The sequence below is a fragment of the Protopterus annectens genome, chromosome 11.part0, assembly GCF_019279795.1.
Source record: "Protopterus annectens isolate FY-2018-M chromosome 11.part0, PAN1.0, whole genome shotgun sequence".
In the NCBI taxonomy this organism is placed as follows: Eukaryota; Metazoa; Chordata; order Ceratodontiformes; family Protopteridae; genus Protopterus; species Protopterus annectens.
In genome coordinates this window covers 7,173,299-7,197,840 of record NC_056745.1, presented here as the reverse complement: position 1 = coordinate 7,197,840, position 24,542 = coordinate 7,173,299, and the positions used below count along the sequence as shown (strand labels likewise).

Below are 24,542 nucleotides of genomic sequence, written 5' to 3'. Positions count from 1 at the left end.
TACATTTATGGTAGGTACAAAACTGTACTATGTTCATCATGCATACAGCTGCAGTCATAACAGATGGGTAGAATCCCAAAGCTAAGAAAGGGGTGGTAGGCACTAGGTGGAACTAGGAGGAACCAAAATGCCCTGCAAAACTGCAGTGGCAAAGCCTGCTCTAGATTTGGAGTATAATTTTAGGTTGTAGTGTTTGGAGAAGGTATGCACAGAACTCCAAGTGGCTGCTTCCAAGATATCCTTGGTAGGAACTCCTCTGAGAAAGGCTGCAGAGGTGGCTGTGGCCCTGATGGAATGAGTTCTAATGCCTGTAGGAACAGTTTTGCCATGAAAGGAATAGCAAAAGCGTATGCAGTGGGCTATCCATTTTGAGATTGGATGCTTGGAAATTGGCATTCCTTGAGCTCCTACCGCATAGGCCACAAATAGCTGTTCTGATTTTCTGAAAGGTTTTGTTCTGTCCAAATAATAACGCAGTTGCCTGTGGATGTCCAAGGAATGTACTAATCTCTCCCCTTTGTTTTGAGGATTGGGATAAAAAGTAGGTAAATGTATGGCCTGATTTAAAGCTACCCTGGATACCACTTTAGGCATAAAGGACGGGTTGGTTCGTAAGGAAACTCTGTCTTGATGGAAGATGATAAAAGGCTGGACCGCCATGAGGGCCTGTAGTTCTGAAACTCCATGAACTAAAGTGATAGCCAGAAGGAAAGCTGTTTTCCAGGACAAATATTGCAAATCTGATGAAGCAGCTGGCTCAAAAGGAGGCAAAGTCAGTTTTTCCAGAATGAAATTTAGATCCCAAGCAGGTATTGGTTGTTTCCTTGGAGGTCTTAAATTCTTAGCCCCTCTGAGGAACTGTCTTAAAAGAGGGTGAGAGAATAAAGGAGGATCAGCGTTGTATTCTGCAGAAATGGCTGAGGCATGGATTTTGATGGAGGAGAACGAAAGTCCACTGCTTAGCAGTTCAGCCAAATATTGTAGTATTTGAGGTAAATTCAGTTTTCCAGGGTTCTGGCCCTTTTTCTCATTCCAGACACAAAAACGTTTCCATTTTGCGGAGTAAGCTTTTCTAGTTGATGGCCTTCTGGCCTCCAAAATGACATCCTGCACCTCCTTGGAGAGTAGGGCCTGCTGTGATGCTAAGGAATCTTCCATGCGGCTAGATTGAGTGTTTTTAGCTGACTGTGAAGAGTTTTGAAGCTGTGCTGAGTCAGAAGAAGAGGCATTAGAGGCAGGGTCCATGGTGGGGAATGAGTCAGGCTCCTCAGGAATGGGTACCAGTGCTGCCTTGGCCAGTCCGGAGCAATGAGGATCATCTTTGGTCTGTCTGCTCTGGTCTTCAATAGGACTTTGGGCAGCAGAGGAAGAGGTGGGAAGGCATAAACTGTCATTGATGTCCAGCTGAAAGTGAGAGCGTCCACTCTCCAGGCCTTTAGGTGGAAGGTCCTTGAGCAGAATTTTGTCAATTGATGATTTTTGTGGGAGGCAAAGAGATCTATGTCTGGCCTTCCCCATTCTTGGATTATTTCTGTAAAAACTTTTGGATGCAACATCCATTCGTGTGGATCTGTCATATTCCTGCTTAGGTTGTCTGCCAGCGTGTTTTCCTTGCCTGGCAAGTACTGTGCTTGTAGTTCCATTTGTAAGTCCATGGCCATGTTCCAAAGTGATATGGCCAGTCTGCATAGGGGATAGGAATGTGTTCCTCCCTGCTTGTTTATGTACCACATAACCGTGGTGTTGTCCGTTCTTATCAATAGTTGACCTGGTTGTAGAAGGTCCTTGAAAGCTATAATAGCATTTATTACTGCTAGCATTTCTTTTTGATTGATGTGAAGGTGCTTTTCTTTTTGGGACCATTTGCCCTGAATGCACCGGTCTGTCATGTGCGCCCCCCCAGGCATAGTCCGAGGCGTCTGTTGTGATGACTTGATTTGCTTGAGGCTTGCTGAATGGAAGACCTGTGTTTGACATGCTTGAGCCCACCACAGAAATTCCTTTTGCAGACATGGAAGTAGTGGCATTATTGTTTCCAAACTGTGGCTGTGTTGAGACCATATGTTTTTTAGGTACCATTGTAGTTTTCTCATATGCAACTTTGCACATGGGATTAGCAAGATGCAAGATGCCATGAATCCCAGAGCCTGCAGGATTTTCCTTGCAGTCAGCCTGGTGCAATCTGCCAGTGTTCTGAAATATTGAATTAGTTGCCCCTGTTTCTCTGGCGTGAGGTAGGCCATCTGGATGTTTGTGTCCAAATTGGCACCCAGGAAAATTATATTCCGAGAGGGTATTAGCCTTGATTTCTCTTTGTTGACTGTATCCCAGAGAGTTTAATAACATTATTACATAAGCCAGATGTTTCAGAAGAATGTGCTTGCTGTCCGCTTGGATCAGGCAGTCGTCCAAATAGGGATATATTTGTATCCCTTGAAGTCTGCAGTAGGCAATTACTGATGCCAGGCATTTCGTGAATACTCTGGGTGCAGTAGATAAGCCAAAGGGCAATGCAGAGAATTGATAATGGGTTTAACCTGCAAGAAATCTGAGGTATCTTCTGCAATTTTGTCTGATTGGGACATGCAGGTATGCCTCCTTGAGGTCCAATGTTACCAGCCAAGACTCCTTGCCCAGCATGGGAAGATGTTGCTGTACAGTGAGCATCTTGAATTTTGGTACGAGTAGGAATGTGTTTAGGATGGAAAGATCCAAAATAGGTCTCCAATCTTTTCCCTTCCTTGGCACCAGAAATAGCCTGGAATAAAAACCTTGACCTTGTTCGTGTGTAGGTACCTCTTGAATAGCTTTCATGTTTATAAGATCTGAAATTTGCTTTTGTGCCTCTGCCCATTGATTGTGTGGCAGTTTTGGCATGCCTCTCATTTTTGGAAGGGTATGAAAGTGGAATTTGTAGCCTCTGTTTATAATGTCCATGATCCATTTGTCCTTTGTGACAACATGTCAATTTTTTGAGAATAGTGCCAGCTTTCCTCCTAAGGGGGCTGCCATTTGAGACCTGGTTGGCCTGCAAAGGGGAAAGTCATTGGGTTTGCTTTCTGAAAGATTGTGCGTTGTCCTCACTACCTCTTTGTGTAGGAGCTTGCCATTGTCTGCCTCTGTACGATCCTTGTGGTTGTCCTCTGCCCCTCGGGCGCCTGTATCTGCCTCTTTGGGGTCTGTCCGTGGCAGGAAAGGACCAGTATTTGGAAGGCCAATTTCTACTAAAACGTGGGGGTTGAACTTGCAGAAATTCTTTCACAGTTTGCATTGATTTAGCTTTTTCCTCCATTTTCCGTAATACTTCCTCAGCATTTGCTCCAAATAGTGCATCCTTTTGAAGGGGGGCGTCTAGTAATTTAGCTTTGACATGATCAGGCAAGGTTTGCTCCTTGAGCCAAGCATGCCTGCGTATGACTGAGCCTGTAACAGCAGCTCTACATGAGGCCTCTAGAGCATCAAAACCACATTGTAAGGTATGTTTACCCACTTGTTCTGCCCTATGCATCAAATCCTGCAACTCCTTCAAGTCTGGTTGTTCAGGTTGTGACATTTTACTTTTCAATTGAGATAATAGAAACTGTTGGCATTTTAGCATATGAAACTGACAGTTTAAGGCCCTCATGGTTAAGGTAGCCGAGGTATATACCTTTTTATCCCACCTTTCTAAGGATCTGGAATCTCTCTCGGAAGGCAATGGATTTTTGGCAATGGAAGCCTTAACTCCCTTGGGTCCCTGTGAGAGGGTTTCTAGGTCAGCAGCATGGCTTTTGTAAAGAAATTGGTGTGAGTCAGGAACCCTGTAGTACCCGTCAGGCTTAACTGGAGCTGGAGGTAGAGAGTCCGGGTTAAGGCAGGCCTCCGAGTAAACATCATCTAGGATGTCCAAGACAGGAGGTATAGCCAGAGGCCTGTGTTGGGATAGCAAAAGAAATTCCCAGAGCCTTTTCTTGGAATCTGAATAATCCTGGCCTTCCCAGTGAAAGTGTTCCCTTAAGGTATGCAAAGTTTCCCCAAATGAGAAATCCTCAGGGGGGGATACAGAAGGAATAGACTCCTCTGCATCAGAGTCTTCAAAAGGGGAGTAAGCCTGTTCCTGATCATCAGAGTGTTCTGAAATAATGGATCCCTGATCAGAGGAGGGGGAATCTTCCTCCACTCTGGGCCTTTTGTCCGGAGGTGGCAGAGAACCTCTGATTAGAGTAATTAAGTTCTCAGCCATTTTAAGCATCTGTCTCTTAGGCATGGGGCCTGGAGATGGGCCCTGTGTAACTGGTCTCTTAGGGTGCATGGTTGCTTTAGACTTGGTGAAAGCCTTGATGGAGAAAGAGGAAGGTCTGAAGACACCTTGAGTGGAGGTGGACCTGTCCACATTCTGTGTTTTAACGCCAAGAGTGGCTTCGGTGTCTGTAGTCGGGGTGTGGGCCAAGGAGCCTGCGACCTCGGGTACAGGAGACACCGCCAAAGATGTGTCATCGGTAGTCAGGGGCTGCGTAGGCGCCTCACTGAGAACTGGACCACGTGTAGTCGGCTTTGGCGTAGTGTCGGTAGAGGCCGCGGACCTCGAGTGTCGGTCCTTGTCTTTGCGTTCTTTAGACAAAACCGGTGTCGGAGTATCCGACGACATGGTATAGTTAAATGCTTTCCCAAAAAAATGCTGGGAGAACTCCGCCCGACACTTAATAGTGCGTTTGTTGAATGTAGCACAACAGTGACAGACCGAGACGTTGTGGATTGGGCCTAAACAAGGTATAGAGGGAATGGAAATCCTTATGCGGTAATTGCTTCACACAAGAAATACAATTATTGACTTTGTCTGACATCGGTCTGAGGCAAGAAAAGTTTCCCCAACGGGGTACTTAGCTTTTAAGAAGACTTCGGTTTTCCAAATTTTTCGTAATCTCAGGAGCTGGCCGACCGGCACTTGCGAACTGCTTCTGCTTCGGGCACCGCGCGGCAAGAAAAACTGAAGAAAATGTCGTCGGCTGGTTCTTTTATACCCGTCGCACTGACGTCAGGGAAGAAGCGACGACAACCAACGCCGGACCTAGACTTTGGAATTCGGCCGACCGAGGACTCGCCTGACGGCAGGAGAACCCATCTGTTATGACTGCAGCTGTATGCACAATGAACATCCATGAGACATTAAAATATCCACAAAAAGAAATGCAGATGAGTTTGATTTATGAAACCAACAAGTACGGAACTATCACTGTATTAGGGTTTACATGACTTTCAAGATAATGTCATAAAAATGCAAACGTTACAACATCCAGTCCAAGAATACTGAAGAGTGGAAAGTGATCTGGGTTCTACAGGATTCTAGAACAGTGTGTGTGTGTGTGTGTGTGTGTGTGTGTGTGTGTGTGTGTGTGTGTGTGTGTGTGTGTGTGTGTGTGTGTGTGTCTAAGTATAGATACTTACATATATGTATATACATACACATTTATACATGGTTACAATTCACTTGGTCAATACCAATGTATGTGACTGAAGTGAACTGTAGTTTCCTTTGTGCAAAGGGCCTCCACAAAATAAAATTTATATTTTAATAATGTAATTTACATAATATACTTCCTAACTTAGAACAGAATTAAAATAAGACATTACTCCCTAAACCTCATTTAAATTGAATTTGTTAACATGAATTACTATTAAAATATAAGAAAGTCAGTTAAAGTTGGAGATTGTGAATTCATCCACTTTCTGGTAATAGTTTTCATGGAATTAACCAAAATGATCCAGAAAAATGAATACTCTTTTTTTAATTATCTTTGGAAAAGAATTATTATAAAGAACCACACTTCTAGACAAATGAAAATTATCAGATCAAATAATTTCAGTAAAATGTTCACTTTCTTTCCAATAATTATGTAGTTTTGGGCAGCATATTATGCTCCCAATTAAGTTTAATTTCTGAACTACACCTCTTAACATTTAAATTACATTTTTATTAATTTTATTCATTTAATCAGGTGTAGAGAAATCTCTATGAATAGTTTTCCCATGCGTAACATTTTTCCAAAAGGGGGCTGTGAAGAAACTGAAAACACTGTCATTTGTGTTAGCATGTGTATGGCAAGAGATTTGTGCATATTCTCAGATGAACCTGTATTGTATGCCATCATGCCTGATTGTGAAAATGTAAATAAGTTTAAAATATTGAGTTATTTCTGTTTAAACAGAATGTTACACTTCGAACAGCACATGTTTGAGAATGACATTCTAAAGTACAAACTGTGGAGAATCAGCTGAGTAGTGAGTGATTCCATTGGAATGTTCCTCGTTACCAAGAGAACAGCTGATTGTTTAAGCTGTTATATTTTGAAATTAGACAGCTGAGATGGCTGAAACTGCTAAAAAGACAGATGAGACTGTGAAGCTGTGCAGTTTTGTCAAGTACTGAGCAGTTGACACCAGAAGAAGAGAACTCGCCAAGAAAACTGTAAGCTTGCTTTGGCCTTGTTATTATATTATATAGATTAGATCAGGGACAGTACTCTTTAGTTAGATCAGGAAAGTTTATTTAGACAGAGTTTTTTCTTGAAGAATGGATTCCTATCCTGCAGTTTGAGTTACATTTCTGGTGACTGAATTATAATTTCTACTGAGAGTTATTGATTTTCAATTCTGTAATCATTTTTAATTAAATGTTTTAATTATTTTACACTGTGGCTGGAAACCAGTATTTTTCTTTATAGATTAGAGTGCTTCTTACCTCTTTGATACTCCCCAGATCACCCTAAGGGCTTGGCTGTTCTGATCATAGCTATCCCTTTATTTTGATAATTAATTTTTATAACTGGACACCCCTTTTGAAGGCCATGAAGACCATCTGATTGGTGGCAGTATTTCTGCATTTATTTTGGGAAAGATAGACCATTGGAAATCTGTGTTGGACTTTCTCAGAAGGTTTTGGATGTGTGAGTATATCAGGGAACTTAATATGGGACACACTGCTTTGAAGTGTATAATAAGAAAAATACGCTTGGGTGGACAGAGGTAAATAGTCCAGTCCAAGAAAAACACAGATGCAGACCATCTCTGGCAAAACATCATAGTTTGTCGATTATGTCATCCCAGGCAGACAGATACTGGATCCCCTTTGAATGACACCAGAAGCTTAGCCAATTGCTGAAGTCAATCATTTTGACTTTATACTGTGGTATTCTGGGCAAAGGCAGGATACTACTCAGGGCTAGGGTCATACCTGCCTGGGCCACATGATCTGAGAGCTCTTCCAGGTCTCTTTTCATGTAGTCCAGGGAGGTAAGTCTCAAGTCATTCAATCCAACATGGACAATGAGTCATATTTGTACCTGTGGAATGACTTGAGTGCATGAGTTATGTGGCGGATCCTGGCACCCGACAGGCAGTTGAATGTAATTTTCTCCTTGCTCAGTCTGGTGAGTGGGACATCAGTGTGCCTGACTATACAGTCACCTATGACTAAAGTGTTGGGTATGTTATCTTGCCTTAGGGTCTGTTGTTGGGTGGCACACTGATGTTGTGAGCTATGTGTCACTTTGGTTGTGACTGGTGTTTGCGTTTTAGCTTCAGAGGTCCTTGTTGCTTGGGCATGTTAATGTTAACGGCCTCCGCATATGTGGGTTTAGTGTTGCTATGTGTGGGTGCTGATGGTGAGGGTTTTGAAGGGCTATGTGTTGCTTGAGGTGTAGTGCAGATGTTAACCTTCTCCTCTTGACACGACTGTCTAGCACAATCTTGGCTGGAGAGAGTTTGCTTCCAGTTTGGCTATGTAAGTGCATCTCTCGCAGGTTGTAGCATTGGGTGGTAGGAGGAGAGGGTTGCCCGTGTACTTGAATCTGGGCATAATGGGGCAATGCAGCAACTGTCTCACCAGGTGGAAAGAAAAATCACCAGAAGCTGACCCTCTGACATACCTGTTTAGATGCTTTTTTGTAAAGTACAAGAGTTGTTTTCCCTTACCTTTGCAATGTACTTTGCAATTACAGGCTGTTTAGTGCCTACAATTAATTTCTCCTTATTAACAAGGACAGCTGAGTGCTTGTATCAGTTTAAGGCTTCCTAGTGCTTTCCAGCAGGTTCTACAGCAAGTGCTAGTCACATGGGTTCAGATTTTAGTGCTATTACTGAGACACCAGCTAGTTCTAAGGCAAAATTGGAAGAGCAGACTTTCTGGCACCTGGAATAGTTTTACTGCAGCCCCATGGTGCTGCATGATGCGAAAAACGAGCACATACACGCGTTTTTAAGCCAGAAAGTTGAAAGGAGTAGAAATCAGCCCAAAATGGCTAATAAAATTACAATTTCAGAGATGGAAAAATGCTCACTACTCCCACTTCCTGTGCAGCTCTGATAGGATTCCTCCTTACCTACTGACACTATACACTTAGTTCTGTACCATAACTTCCTGTTCAGCCCCAATATGATTTGTTCTTACCTACTGAAACCATATGCTCATAATTCTGTACCATAACCTCCTTATGCAGTTCTTTATCAGGCTTGGTTAACAGCTTCCATTCTTCCCTTGAAAAATCGATGGCAACGTCTTCAAATCTTTCTGGAAGCTGAAAGTACAAGGGATTTATTGTTTCTTGGCATCTATATGCAAGTGAATCAGAAACTTTATAACAATTTAAAACCTGATAATCTTTATTATTTAACTTGCATCAATGTACTCTCATTTTGCCCTTAACAATTCTATTTACAGCTACAGTTTAAATAAAATCCTGTGATTCTCACAGAAGTAACAGAAAACAGCCATGTATGTCACCGAGTCCTGGAGACTAAGTTTTAAACAAAACTGAATCTAACACTTGCAGAACAAGGATGTAGCACTGCCCAGATGTGCCAATACTAATGTGGTAATGCTGTGCACATGTAAAATGACAGGTGCAAAATTTGGCAGTAAGCACTGCTAGAATATGTCTGAAGCATGGACTAGTTCATTACACAATGGTATGTGTGTAAATGTCTAGTGAAATATGGAGTACAGAGAGTGTGTGTGTGTGTGTGTGTGTGTGTGTGTGTGTGTGTGTGTGTCTGTGTGTGTGTTGTGTTGTGGGAAATACAACCATCACAAACCATTCAGCAGTTTGTTTGTTTGTGTCTTTCGGCTTTTCCCGGTTAGGGGTCGCCACAGCGGAACTCTGGTCCGCTAATGATTGGTAGTGGTTTTTGTACGTACCGGGTTACCAGCCCTGACGCACAACCTTCAAGGAAGGCACGCCCCATTCATGTATGCCTCCACACAGAAGACGCTCTGAGAATTAAACAGGACAACGTCTTGCTACGAGGCAACAACGCTACCGCACCACCACCATTTAGCAGTAATAAAACTATATAAAGAACAATAACAACACGTACACTGCCAGCCAGAACTGTATGGTGTTGCCATAGCAACCTGCATTGTAACTGTACTCATGACTGGAAAGAAAAAACATGATAAACAATTGGGTAGCCTGACTGCAAGGTGAATCAGCAAACGCCCTTTTTGTGGACATGTTAATACAGCACACTGTGCTGCTCAACAACTCTGCTCCTCAAAGCTGACAAGTGTGACATGCAAAGTAGTGTATGCATACACCCTATGAAGGTCAAATGTCAAAAGGATGAAGATCTGTGTCAGGAGAGTAAAAAACGCATAAACATTATGTAATGTAATCAGCCAGCTCCGGACAAGCTGTGATAAAAAGTAAGTTGCACACAAGACATGCAATACAACTGCAAGCTACAAAGAAAGCACCTACAAATGTGATGTCAGAGGGCAAGCAGCAAGGCACAATGGGAAATGATGTACTGCACAATGAATGCAAGTCAAGACTAACAGAAGCCAAGAGGGCACAGGCAATAAATGAATACCCTTTTAAGAGAAAATATCCATTTCACAGCAGTGATAATAAGCAGTAATAGGCAGTACCATAGTAATGGTCAAATAAATAGATAAGGGAAATAAAACCAAGTTTGTACACTTCATATAGCCTGGCAGAGTGACACTGATGGGCTGAGTCCTTCAGTGTGACCCAGGCAACCGAGGTTTAAGAGGTGATCTCAGCATTGGAAGAGCCACACAGGAAAAAGAATATCCCAATCACCTTCCTTGAGGTGGTGAGGGCTGCATACACAGTTGGTGAGATCTCCTTGGTGGAGACCAGGGAAGCTCCCACTTGCTATTTGTAGGGAATGGGCAGGACTTCTTCAGGGGAACATCTCTTGTGGAAGTGAGGGGATACCCACTTAATCCAGCCATGCCTCTCCTTGGTTGACAGCATGGTAGGATAGGGCCATAAGTAGAAAAACTCTCAAACCACCCATGATGCCCATCTAAATGATGGGCCTTCCTCCGTCAACACCTGTCTAGATGAGGTCACTCAGATCCACGTTGTACCTCCCAGCATACTATGCATTACCGTTCTGCTAGAAAGGAGTCTAAAGGGAGACACATTATCACGTGATCCAAAATAAAGTTATCCTTCTTTTAGTGTACAAAAGTTTAACAAAGGCAACAACAAACGGATGATGGTAAGGCCTAGAAGTGCGTTTACACTTCAGTAATCTCTCTCATTTATTTTAATGTTCACATTTCTACTGCTGCTATAGATCGTACCCACTACTGCTGTAAGAACCCAACTCTCCCACCATGCGTTACATATTTATATGGTATATTAAGATTTCATACTTTATTAATTTAAAATGGCACACATCACTGATCAGCTTCAGGCATTCAATCAGTCTTCGTTTAATCTGTTACTCACAAACTATGCAATGGCAGACAGCCCTCAACTTTGTTTTAGTAACCCTCAGGTAGCTAGATCAATATACAAATAAAAAGAAAACTCATACAAGCTAAAATAAAAATTTATTAGCCAGCAAAGTGAAGAGAAGTGTTCCCCTCTACTAAACTACTTTCAAGAACTGTAAACTTCCAATCAATCAGTGTTAATGCTACAATAACGGTTTCTTAACTGAACAGTGTTAAGCTTGGGTTACATTCCAACAGTTACAATAAAAAATAACTTTCCACACCTACACTCAAAAGTGGGATGCAACTGGCAGTCAGGCTGGTGGTGAAGGGGAGGGACAACAGTTAGCCTGGGGTGAGAAATAATAAATGGCAAAAGCCATGGGAAGTGACGCTAGCACCCGAAAAAAAATGATGTGGCCTGGTCATGGACCAAGGTGAGAATGATCAGCACTTTCACCCAGGTGCTGGGCTTCTGAACTTCAACAGATTAAGTGGATGAGAAGAGGAATGTTTGTGGGGGTTGTAAAGACACAGGCAGGATGGAGTGGGTGGAGAAGAGTGTCAGGAGTGATTTGTGACAGACGGTTACCAGTAAGAATGAAAGGGAAGGTCTACAAGAGGGTATTGAGACCAGCTATGTTATACGGGTTGGAGACGGACGAGGATGGACACGATTAGGAATAAGTATATTAGAGGGTCAGCCCAGGATGGAAGGTTTGGAGACAAAGCCAGAGAGGCAAGATTACGTTGGTTTGGACATGTGCTGAGGAGGGATGCAGAGTATATTGGGAAAAAGATGCTAAGGATGAAGCTACCAGGTAACAGGAAAAGAGGAAGGCCTAAGACAGGTTTTATGGATGTGGTGAGAGGACAAGCAGATGGTTGGTGTGACAGAGCAAGATGCAGAGGACAGGAAGAAATGGAAACAGTTCATCTGCTGTGGCAACCCCTAACAGGAGCAGCTGAAAGAAGAAGAAGAAGAAGAAGGAGAGGTGCGTGTGGAAGTCAGTGTCAGTGATGAGGAGGAGTTTTTCTGAGCAAATTCCTGTTGTAATACTACACTCGCATCAACTGCTGGTATTGTGACTGTCTGCAGTCAAACTGAAATAAAAATCACGTAAAGGACCAACAAGGTAAAAAAAAATAGCAACAAAAATTTGTTAACGCTTCCAAAATGTGAAAAAAATAGCAACATACCCATCTATAAATATATGTATGTACATACAAGCACGCATGCACAGATACACACACACACAAACACACACACAATCCAATAATCCAACAAAACATAAAATTCAATGGGATGATAAAGTATGGAAAAGGGGCAAAGGATTTAAGTGCATATATAGTAACAGAAGGTAAGAGAACAAACCTAGTACATAGACTGCAAGGAAGAAGCATGATCCGTACCAATTCCCAACACAGCCTGACAGGTACATTAACTCCTCAATTCAAATAAATATTCATATCTCTGGAACTACAAGTATTTCTGGAAAACTGTAAATGGATGGCAAACTACTCGGGATAAATTAATCTTTACATTAGTGGCATTCATTTAGTTTGATACATGAAACTAAATTTTATAAGCCAAAATAAAGGCAGTGAATATTCTCTTTGTAATTTTGTGCCAACATATTATATCTCAGTAACCTTTCAAGTAAGACGCGTACTGCCAGTAGAATTTTCTTCGTACAGCTGTCAGCTTTTAGATCAGGCTGTGCAGTTTCTGTTACGTGAATTCTGATTTACAGAAATATGAAAATGATTACAACACAAATAAACAGTACACAATATTCATATCTCTAACTGCATTAGACATGGGTCCGGTATCAATGCAACTGTGTTTGCCATCATGTGTGCTTTAAGATGAAATCTTCTGATACTCTGTATGTAGCAAGGTTTTGGAATTGTTAATGCAAATGTCAACAAGGAATATTTTATGCCTAGAAGCGTCAGGAGGAGTTAACTGCATAAATGCCTGGAGGAGTCACTCGGCTATAAGGAGTTAAGAAATATAGTTAAATACTGTCATTCTGGCATGAACACTGATCTAAAGAAGCCTGCAGATCTTGAAAATAGTTTAGTAGATATAAGCACCATCTTTCATTTCAGTGGCTAAATTGTTTCAGTTCATCCAAACTGTTTACTTTCACTCGTATAAAGCTAAAACGTAAATAACGCCCCTGAAAAAACGCAAGACAAGCAAACGTGTGTGTTTTCTTACAGCCGTTACTGCTGCCACACTACTTCCACATTTCCAAACCGATTAAATCTGAAGAAGTCAAACGACTGCAAACTCTTGAATCAGGAAGTGAACATCCAGCCGACAGTTATGCAACTAAATGGTATGTGAGCAGATGCAGCGGATCCATATTCCTCCCGTTCTCAGAGTGGAAAGGGTTCAGCACCCTCAATTGCATACGTTATCCCCTATGTTACATGCAACATCCTAGCCACCTTCCCCTCACTTTTTCCAGCATTGTGACATCCTTTTCAGTAAAATACTTCCAGAACTGCAAATGCAGTTCAATGGCTGCTCAGTAAGAGGGACAATCTCATCTTACAGTCTCCACAGATTCCACCCCACCCCTACACATAAGTCTATCCCAGAATTTAATCAGTTTTGCTTCTGTTACTAAACTTTCACTTTCTACTATGAAACTGCCCAGGTTGGTTTTCAGCCCCTAGGTGCAGCACTGTGCATTTAAATATGGAGATGCTCAAGATGCTACCTTTTAGGCCCAGCTTCCAGTCTTACAGCCCATTCTCTCTCGCTCATCTCACCCCACCAGCTCTTCTAGATTTTCTTCATCAGATAACTGCTGCAGTAGCCAAAACCTCCGAGGTTTGGCCGACCTGCTAAACTTTAGGGCACCTGCCACATGGCACAGCTACTGACATGCATATAGACAGTAGGGATTAAAGACTAGTGACAGTGCTAGGCACTGAGAACTGTTTCACCACTGACAAGCGAACACTTCAGTGTTCTCAGAAGATCGTTCATCGACTACCCTGTTCTTGGCTGGGCAGACAAGTTTCCCATGGGGGATTACTGGTCACAACAATATTGTTTCGTCTTTCCACTACTTCTCTGTTTTCAAAGTATCTTTCTCGTTGTCAGACTTGGAAATGTCCATGCTGACGTTCTAGGTTTCCTGGTCCGAAACGGTAGACTGTCTGGTTTCTTTCAGTAAGCTCCTGGTCGTTCTCAGACTTGGAAATGTCCATGCTGATGTTCTAGGTTTCTTGGTCTGAAACAGTAGATGGTCTGGTTTCTTTCAGTAAGTTCCTGGTCGTTCTCAGACTTGGAAATTTCCATGCTGATGTTCTAGGTTTCCTGGTCTGAAATGGTAGATGGTCTGGTTTCTTTCAGTAAGTCCTTTGTATCCAGCAGCTTGTACATTTTATGCTGTATCTATTAGGGAATACTCCATGTTCCTTGTGGTGGCTATTTCTGCTTTCTGCTCTTAGATCTCCTGTTTTCGGCTTTGCCTCAAGGGAAACATTTTTTGAAAGGGGTCTACATATCCAGGTGGTCGACTAGTACCCCCACTAATGTGCATAAATCAATTGGTTGAAACCCATCACTTACCTTTTCATTTGGGCAAAAATGAATTAATAAAACAGATTTCCACACAATGGTATGCACCTCATCCCTCAGACGTCACTCAACACCTTGTAAATACTTGCGCAATTTGTTCAGAGCATAACGCATCTGGATCAGTAACTGCACCTGTTCAAGCAATACAATAGCTTTGGGGACCTTTTAGTTCCCTTCAGTGGGATTTTACAGAGCTTCCTCAAGAACAGAGATGTCGATATGTGCTAATAATAATTGCCTTCTTTTCTGGATAGGTCAAGCATATCTGTGTGTGAAGAACAATGCATGCCTGGTAGAAAAAAATTGTTAAACATTTAATACCAAGATTTGGTGTTCCACACTGTATCCAGTCAGATCAGGGATGTCATTCTACTAGTCAAGTAATCCAGCAGTGTCGTACAGCATTAGGTGTTAAATTGCCTCTTGAGACCACATGCTTCTTGGACAGTAGACAGAAATGTGAATATTATTTCAAATCAAATGCCAGCAAATATTATCTGCATACTGATTCAAATGTTCTAGTAAAATCAGAAGTGAAAATGTGGTTACTGAAAGAAAGAGAAATGTGGTCCGTGTTTAGACACATAGGACAGGGTTTGTTAGGTTTATTTTAGAACGTGCTTTCTTACAAAGTTGCTGACAAGTGACCTTCAATACACAGTACGCATTTACTAAGGAAGTCTTGTTTCAAACTATGTATGATTTGAGTTTTGAATGCTATGAATAGAAAACTGTTTTAGGGACTAATAAATTACAGTTTTCTGCTGAGTACTGACAAAGACTTACGTAATACACATCTGACATTAATGTAGACAGTTTTACGTGCAGTCCTATGAGATTCTTCCTGTAAACAAGTTACTGATATACGGTTGTACAACTACTGTATGATCTACTGTCGGATTCCTAACACTTAGCAAAAAATAATGCTGCCATGTTTATTCCAGATTGTTCAAGACAGTTTTATAGGATACAAATGTTTGATACTGACAAAAGTGTTTAAAAACCTCAGAAAAGTGATTACTCAGGAAGATGGGTTACTGACTACCTGGTCTCCCTATGTGTGTGTCATTAATAAATCATTATTCTATGTTGCATTGCATGAAGTCTAATATTTTTAGAACCGTAACAGATTCATAGGTGTGTACTAGGCTAATGGCCCTAGAGCCTATATAAGCCCAGCTCAAGAAGATTCCCTGGCATCATGCTTTTAACTGCACATTAAAACTTGAAAAGACACCACAGCTCTGACTCTAGTGAGTCAAACTCTTTTGCAAGCCTTGTGCACGCGCTGCAACATCCGAAAGTTACTTTGGTTTTCTGTCGAGTAGCTTTCGCCTGTTTTTTGTTCATGCCAAACTATACTTTTCAGTGAGCAATTATAAGGTTCATTTTTCACTTTTTAGTTTTAACTGAATGTAAGTTTTGAATGTATAATGTTGAAATTATTTTAACATATGCTCTTTTTTCACAACAGCTCCCGATTGTGTGTAAGTACACATTTTGTTTTAGATACGCGAGAATCACTAGCCGTAGTGTTCAGCTGCTGGTAAAGCACCAGGATAGCGGAAACAGATTAATCTCTGGGTAGGGGTGTGTGGGGGTGTGTGTTTGTGTCTAAATCAAATCGTGATCCAAGTGTGATACATAGTCGTAGTTCAGCTGCTGACGAGGCACCAAGTAGAGATGTTGAATAAGAATAGTCATAGTGTGGCTGCTGGTAGACTGCCTGTGTATTACCTGCTGATAAAGCGCTAGGCAGAAATGGACAGCCAGTATCTAATCATAGTTGAAATATCTATCACCTTTTTTTCCAAGTGCTGGGAAAGCACCATTTGGCTGATAGTTAAGCGCCAAGATCTAGGTATTGTTTTCGGCCTGCTGCGAAAGTGACAGGAACAGTAGTATCTTAGACTATTTTTGACATGGAGCAAATAATACTGCAGTAAAAGAACCAGAGAGGGGAACTCTGGCAAAATACATATGGTGTGAAAAAGGTAGAGAGACTTGTAGATATTTACATAGGTGTGTAAAAACTAAGAACTAAAGACAATGCTTTAAAATTTCCAGAAAAGGGGGGGGGGGGTTGGGAAAAAAAAAAAAAAAGCAACTTAAGCTTCTTGTTGGTCAACTTTTAATGAGCGTCAAGAACAACTGAAAGAGAGAGAGAGAAGCAAGCAATAGTTAAAACAGTTAAAATTTAATTTGGCTAGTTTAAAAACACAGCTACAGGTAGCGAACAGATCGGTAAATAATTTACAAAAATGTGCCAATGGTGGATGAGCAGATAAAACACAAGATACATCTGATGATGACTGGATTACATTGCCAGTTGTACATCCACTGCCATATAACCAATTAGAAACTCAAAATGTAGTTCATAGTGCACCAGCAGAGGAACAAAATGTGAAGATAAAACCATCAGATGGTAATGTTTGACCCCAGAAGTTATTTCCACAACACCAATACAGCCCTCAACTTCAGGATACCAAACAAAATCTCGTCAACAGCAACACCCAGTGATAGGTTCAAAACAAATGTCAATGCTTCTTAGTGGAAAAATGAAACCCACACATTCTTCACAGAAATCAGGTCATAAAGTTAAAAATTCACAAAAGACAAAACAAGTAAAAAAAAAAAAAATAGCACAGTTTCAAAGGTGAAGGGCGTTACAATTCAGTTTCCAATAATAACTGATGGAGAAGACTATTCGGCATCCAGCACAAAAAACAAGATGATGATCAGACATCTGATTCGTCATCCAAGTCTGATGACTCAGAAATACAAATGCATCCATTACGAGAAGTCCCAATTCCAGCAATGACTAGAGATAGTGACACAGAACCAACTCTAAGAGCCGTACAACCATGGACAGCAGTAGATACCAAACTACTTTAGATTCACTCCCGCCAACACAGACGCACTTAGCAAAATATGCTAAAATAGTAGAAGAGTATATACAGTTATACAGGCCTACAACTGATGATCTCAGAGCCATATCAAAAGCGGCACCACCACCCGATCTCTTTGGGAAAATATGGGAAGAATCTAAAACAGGAGATGCTATTCCAAAACATACAGATGCCAGATTTACAGCCGCTAGAGACAAATCTTTTGAAACCTATCACTATAGCATGTCGACGTACACCAAGCTGGGTCACAATACAAAAGGAAAGTGAAGCGACAGAGGAATATTACAGAATGACAGATGCATCTAAAGCATTGTCAGGACACCCTGAACCAAGAGAGGGAGCAGCAGCTAGTGGATTATCAGTGGTATTTACAGAAGGGTTACTACCACAGAACAGAGACAAACTTAAGAATGCTTAAGCTGGCTGAGTTTCTGAAAACAGGAACTTGTCTGCTGTATATTGATTAACAACCTCATTAAAGAAGAAAAGGGACAGCAGAAGAAACCAATCAACTAACACTGATCTTAGAGTGCATGGAAAGGGAAGTAAAGGGGGGGGGGGGATTCAGAATCCCATCTATGCAACCACCACCAAGATCAAGTTAGTCTCATCAACCCCAAGGTTCGTCACAGCAACCACGAAATGCAAAACCAAAGGTTTGTTTTAATCAGGGCCAGCAAGGGTACTAGCAAAATAAATGTCCATTTTCAGGACAACAAATAAATTCACCACCAAATCCTGCACAGATGTAGACACATATGCACCAAAAATAATAATAAAAAAAAAATCCTCCTGTATGGAATATGACCAGGCAACCACCAGAACGGCAGAATACATATTAGGACAGCCACGGGCAGGAGCTACAGGTGTACTAGTAAGTCACAGAATGGCAAAATACAAATTAGGATAGACACGGGCAGGAGCTAGACCAGTACAAGTAGGTCACAGAACCACAAAATACATATTAAGACAGCCATGGACAGGAACTACAGCTGTACAAGTAAGTCACAGAATGACAGAATACATATTAGGATAGCCACAGGCAGGAGCTACAGCTGTTCGAGTAAGTGAAGATTGTCCCTTGTATAAATATTAGGATAAATACTTCTGTTCCACTTCTTACTGATATGGTAGCAACTAGGTCAAGGACTGCTTCAGCTGATGTACCAAATATCCCTTTGACAGAAAAAGGCAATTTGGGGTGTATGCGTTTCAGGGGTAACCATACACTATCCAGACAGGAAACTTGTCAATGTTCAAACTGGTCCATTAACAGAGAAACATGCTTTTATTATAGGAAATTCTGCCCCTTTACATCTTTTAGATCAAGACTTATGTAAACTTTGATGTACTGTTTATTGTACACCAAAATGGCATATTTCTAAATGTCCCAAAGGATACGTACAAATTACATTTTAACAAAATTAACCCAAATGAAAATAAAAAAAACAGTACAAAAGTTAGATTATAAAGAATTACAAACTCTTCTTGCAAAGCTTTGAACCCCAAACAGTAATGAGGTAGGACTGATGCATGAGACAGAGCTGGTCTGAATCACGTTAAAACCAGGTCAGTATCTACCTACAGTAGTTTTGAACCCCCCCCCACACACACACACAGTAATGAGGTAGGACTGATGCACGAAACAGAGCTGGTCTGAATCACGTTAAAACCAGGTCAGTACCTACCTACAGTAGTTCAGTATTCTTTGTCACTTGAAGTAAAAGGAATAAAACCTGTAATTTCTGGACCATTACGGCATAACTCTACAGACATGCAAGTCCCTGCAAAACATCTATTTTACCAGTTAAACTTTATTTTACTTAATTTCTCTTCTGTTAACCGGGTTAGTCCACTGGGCTGGGGGCCCATTTTCAGTGGAGACCCGAAGAGAAAAGCTCCACATAAAAAAGAACGTAGAGAGCTTTACATCTGCAATACATGCATTCTAGACATTTACAGAAATGTTTACATTGCCACACATTTAAACTGCCACACATATGTTCTAGACGCATCAGAAATGTAGTACATAGTGTTGTGACATAGGTTCATAGGTTCATACTAGGCTATCTGCCCGAGGGCATTTAAAAGCCTAGCCCATCGTTTTGTGGCATACGCCACCCCTTTAGTATGGGGAACTAAACCCATTATTTTGCTGTGCCTCTGTCGAGCAGTGACACTGAGGTAATCCCTGGGGTATATCTGCGATCTCCCATCCATTGGTCAAGATTTCTCTTGAACAAGGCCAGCGAGGTGCTCTGCCTCACATGTACCGGGATTTTGTTCCACAGCATAGGGAGTCTTTGGGTGATGAATCTATCCCTCCAGCACGTCCTATTAATAGTCGTGTCAAGGTTTAAGTCTCCCGCCCTTGTGGCTCTGATGGATCTGGATTTTTTGAGGTGAAGCATATTCATCAAATCTGGGTTTGACATGGCCTTGTATGTTAGGCAAAGGTCACCTCTGAGCAAGCGGTGGCGACTGAGTAGAGCTGGAGTTCTTTCAGTCGGGCAGCATAGGACAGATTTTGAGACCCTTTATCCTTTTGGTGAGGAACTTTTGTGGCCTCACCAGCTGCTGCAAGTGACGGGTCAGATACATCTCGAATGGGGCATTGTACTCAATCATTGGTCTGATGAGTGATGAGTAAAGGGAGACTATGACCTCCCTTGATCTAGATGAGAAACCCTTCATGATAAGGTGGGCAATGTAGAAGGTCTTCCTAACTACTTTAGCTACATGGGTGTCGAATGACAGACTACTATCAACCTGGGTCCCCAGGTCCCTGATAACTTCTTCTGCGCTCAGTGGATTGCCACCTATTTGGTAGCTAGGGGTAACCTTGTTTTTCCCGAAGGGTATGACTATGCATTTTTTGGTATTTAACTTTAGGCCGTGGCTCTGGCACCAGTTATCCGTTTCTGAGAGACCCTTCTGAAGGATATCTGTGTCAGATGTGTTTTCTACTATGGCGCCCAGTTTGCAGTCATCTGCAAACTTTGTCAGCCATAACCCTCCTGTGTTTGCTTGTACTTCGGAGAAGTAGATGCCAAACAAGAGTGGGCCCAGGACTGAGCCCTGTGGGACACCACTTGTGACAGGCTTTGAGTCTGACATGGCGCCAGCGACTCTGACCCTGTGGGTTCTGTCACTCAGCCAGTTTGCAACCCATCTTGTGATGTATGGGTTGACTTTTAAGCCGATGAGTTTTTCAATGATACCCGAGTGGGGTATTGTATCGAAGGCCTTAGCCAGATCGAGGTAGGCTGTATGGACTGCCTTTCCCTCATCAATGGCTTTGGTGACTGTTTCGAAAAAGTCAACCAAATTTAGAAGGCATGATCTGCCTTTGACAAAGCCAAACTGGGTTGGATCCAAAGTCTGCAAATTCCCTATGTCTTTATTTATGAGGTCCATTATGATCCTCTCCATGGCTTTGCAGATAAGGCTTGTCAAGCTAATGGGACGGTAATTTCCAGGGTCGGTGGAGGCACCGCCTTTGTGGAGTGGTACCACAGTTGCAGTGCGCCACTCCTGGAGTGCGTATCCAGAGGTAAGACTTTGATTAAACAGCTGTCCTAGTTGTGGGTTTAATTCCTCATTGAGTTCATGGAGCACACAGCCGGGGACACCATCAGGTCCCATGGATGCTGTGTTTTTTTGCTTTGGAGAGAGCAGCTCTCACTTGGTCGCTGGAGATGTTTGGGGGGCTGCAATCGTTTGGTATAGATATCTCTCCTTTTGGGGGGGAGGGGGGGGGAGAAGTTTGCACTGAACCGGTCAGCCAGTATGTTGGCAATGTCTGTAGGATCAGTAATCTTCACATCATTTTGAACTAGCTCTGAACATATCTGGGAGTTTCCTCCCAGGTTTCTAACATAGCTAAAGAAGGCCTTATGATTGTCTTTTGAGTCTTTAGCTATTTTTCTCTCGAAATTTGCTTTGGAAGATTTTATGAGAGCTCTTAGTTTTTTACTTATAGTGATCAAGGGTGTCTTACCTTTTAAGGATTTTGCTCTATCTTGTAGTAGCTTCCTCCTTTTGTTGTAGAGTTTGTTTATGGCTGGGGTCCACCAGACTGGACGCTTGCCTTTGGTACAAAGAGTCTTTGTTTTGCTTGGGATTGCCTTATCCATGCAGTCCTGTAGGTGCTGGTAGAAGGCATTTGTAAGTGATTCAGCGGCTTGAGTACTGTTTTCCGCCGGCTCGGGGGCCTTAAAGGAGACCACACTAGTCTTTAGAAGTGTGAAGTCGGCTTTTGAGAAGTTCTTTACTGTGGTCTTTTTTATTTCAGGTGGGGGTGGGATGAGGACCTCCAGCAAGATTAGTTTGTGGTCTGATCTCACCAGTGAGGGGTACACCTCCGGTGTTGAACATTGTGCTCCCATGTTCGTGATGATGAGATCAAGTATGTTGTCTCCTCTTGTGGGGATGGTGACTAGTTGTTCCATGGCATTTGAGTTTATGAATTCCAGGAACTTTTGGGCTAGGGTGTTTGGGCTTGAGTAGTGTTCCCAGTCTATATTAGGGTAATTGAAGTCACCTAGTATGATGGTGTTTGGTGATACATTTATCCCCTCTAGTGTTTTCAGGAAGGCCATGTGAGGTTCCTGAGTTTGTGAGGGTGGCCTGTAACATGCTACAATTTGCAGAGCAGTCTTGCCTATGGTTAATTGCACCTGGATGGTCTCCGATGCATCGTGCGTTGCCACCAGTCTTGAGGTGTGGGTGTCCTTGATGAATATGGACACCCCTCCTCCTTTCTTGGTATTGTCCGGATTTTGGGGCCGGAACGCATGATATGAGGTAAAACCTGATAGCGCTGGGGTGCTCTCGGGAGCCTTGAACCAGGTTTCTGTCACAGCACAGACATTGATGTTCTCCATACTGAGAAGGGCCTCGAGTGCGTGCATTTTGAGATTTAGACTTCTGGCATTGAGCAGCATTACCCTTAGTTTTTCCTTTTTGTGTTCTAGGGTGGTAGGTTTAGAATTTGAGCCTTGCCTAAAAAGGCACTATGGGGTGGCAAGAGCCTTTGCCAGTATCCGGAATCCCAGGGTGACAGGTGCAAGCCGTCCCTTGCGAAGCAGCGTGGCTTGTCCAGCATGTCATCCCAGGCAGACAGACACTGGATCCCCTTTGAATGACACCAGTGTTTAAGCCAATTGTTAAAGCTGATCATCTTATCTCTGTATTGTGGCATCATTCTTGGTGAAGGTAGGATACTGCTCAAGGTCAGGGTCATACCTGCCTGGGCTACATAATCAGAGAGCTCCTCAATGTCTCTTTTCATGTAGTCCAAGGAGGTGCGTCTCAGGTCGTTTACACCAGCGTGGACAATGACTGAGTCATATTTGTACCTGCTGTTGAGAGACTTGAGTGCTTGCGTTATGTGGCGGATTCTAGCGCCCGACAGGCAGCTTACTGTGACCTTCTCCTTACTCAGTCTGGTGAGCGGGACGTCAGTGTGTCTGACTATGGAGTCACCAATGACTAGTGTGTCTGGCATTGTGTTTGGCCTTAAGGGCTGTGACTGTTTGACACCCTGACTGTGAGGTCTATGTGTTGCAGGTGTTGTGTTCTGAGGTGGTGGTTGTTTGGGTGTCTGCTTTGGTGGCCTCTGCTGTTTTGGTAAATTTTTGATCAGAGCCTCGAGTATGTCTTTGTGTGTTTATGTGTATGATTTGAGGTTGTAATGGTACTATGTGAGACTGGGTCTATAGTGTGTGTGGTAACCTTCTCCTCCTGACTGGTCTTGCCAGTCCTATGTTGAGAGAGCTCAGCCTCCAGTTTGGCCGTATAGTTGCATCTCTCGCATGTATTTGTGTTTTGTGGGAGGAGGAGAGGGTTGTCTGTGTACATGAGGCAATTGTAACATTGCCTCAATATTCCCAGGTTCACCAGCTGAGCAGGAGAGGACACTAGCAACTGATCCCTCGACATGCTAGAAGGAATAGACAAAAAAAAGCTTTAAAAAAGATTCCGGGGGACGTGGGTGACCGAGAAATGGGGGGGTTGCCTTTTTGGGGTACTACCTATGACAAGAGTGCCGTATCAAGGTAATAAGTACTGTAGGAGCAAATGCTACGTTTAACAGATAGAGAATAGTCTACTTGGAGTCAAGTAGAGATGATCTTTTTAATTATAGGATACGCTGATTAGATCAGTAGTATAGTTCGAGGAAGGTAGTTTTAAGGGAAAATTTGAAGAGTGGACTTTAGGTAGCCCGAATAGTTTAAACCTGCTTAACCGGCGCTGCCCTGGTGTGCAACAGTGGCAGCTCCGCGCTAACGCGCGTTTACCGCGTTTTATACCAGGGGGATGGAAAAAGCTAGAAACTGGCCCAAAACGACCAATAAACTACTAGTTACTGGCTGAAACCTCACAAAACTGGACAAAAGGCAGCTCAATGCTTCCCACTCCCACTGGTAAGCAAGGTAACTTCCTCTCCCCCAAATAAGGCAAGGAAACAGTACACAGGAACTACAACCAAAGCCCAGGAATCAGCAACTCTGAAACTGGACTAAACTAGTAAAGCAGGAAAAACAAGAGATATTTTTTTCTTTTTTCTTTTTTTCACAAAACAGGCAGAAACAGGTACAGCGAACACTTATAAATGCTATGAATCAGCTACTACAGCTTACACAGAAGAATTTGCTACAAATACAGTCAAATAGTAACAAACAAGGATTCCAAGTGCAATATTAAGTTAAATGCAGTAAAAACAGCTTCAATGTAACAGAAAGGCAGGCGAAATACAGTCGCTAGGTATTCAGATGTGGAAAGCAACAAAAATTATACTTAGTATCAAGAAAAGTCGCTTATTCAGCTCTCTGCAGCCTGGATTACTCTGCTGGCCCACGTGGAGTCTGTGCTGAGTAGGTACAAGCTGAAAAACGCGCGTTTACCGCGTTTTATACCAGGGGGCTGGAAAAAGCTAGAAACTGGCCCAAAACGACCAATAAACTACTAGTTACTGGCCGAAACCTCACAAAACTGGACAAAAGGCAGCTCAATGCTTCCCACTCCCACTGGTAACATCTTACATTAAATGAAACTTAATACAAATAAAAATAGTAATTTAAAGTAGTAGTAGATTTCTGGGCAGTTAAAGAGTTGAGAACCCCTACAATATTATTTTTTTTATACCAAGTTGGTAGAGGTGAAGAAGGATTGAGAAATGAAAGGGAACAGGTAGAGGGAAGGGATGAAAGGTGTAGTGGGATCAAGAGAGTAAAAGTGAGAAGGAGTATAGTAGCAGTGGCAGAGGGGGCAGGATGAGTACTAATTGTGGAGTAGATAA

General features: G+C 42.4%; 1 protein-coding gene across 1 annotated transcript in view; it reads right to left on the bottom strand.

The window, feature by feature from the left end:
- The window catches only part of LOC122815968 (zinc finger protein 705F-like), a 230,604-nt gene that overhangs the window by 75,164 nt on the left and 130,898 nt on the right, over positions 1 to 24,542 (bottom strand). Inside the window, exon 2 of the mRNA XM_044088852.1 lies at positions 8,426 to 8,552. Within this exon, the coding sequence (XP_043944787.1) occupies positions 8,426 to 8,552 (127 nt within the window). The remainder of the gene's footprint in view (positions 1 to 8,425; positions 8,553 to 24,542) is intronic.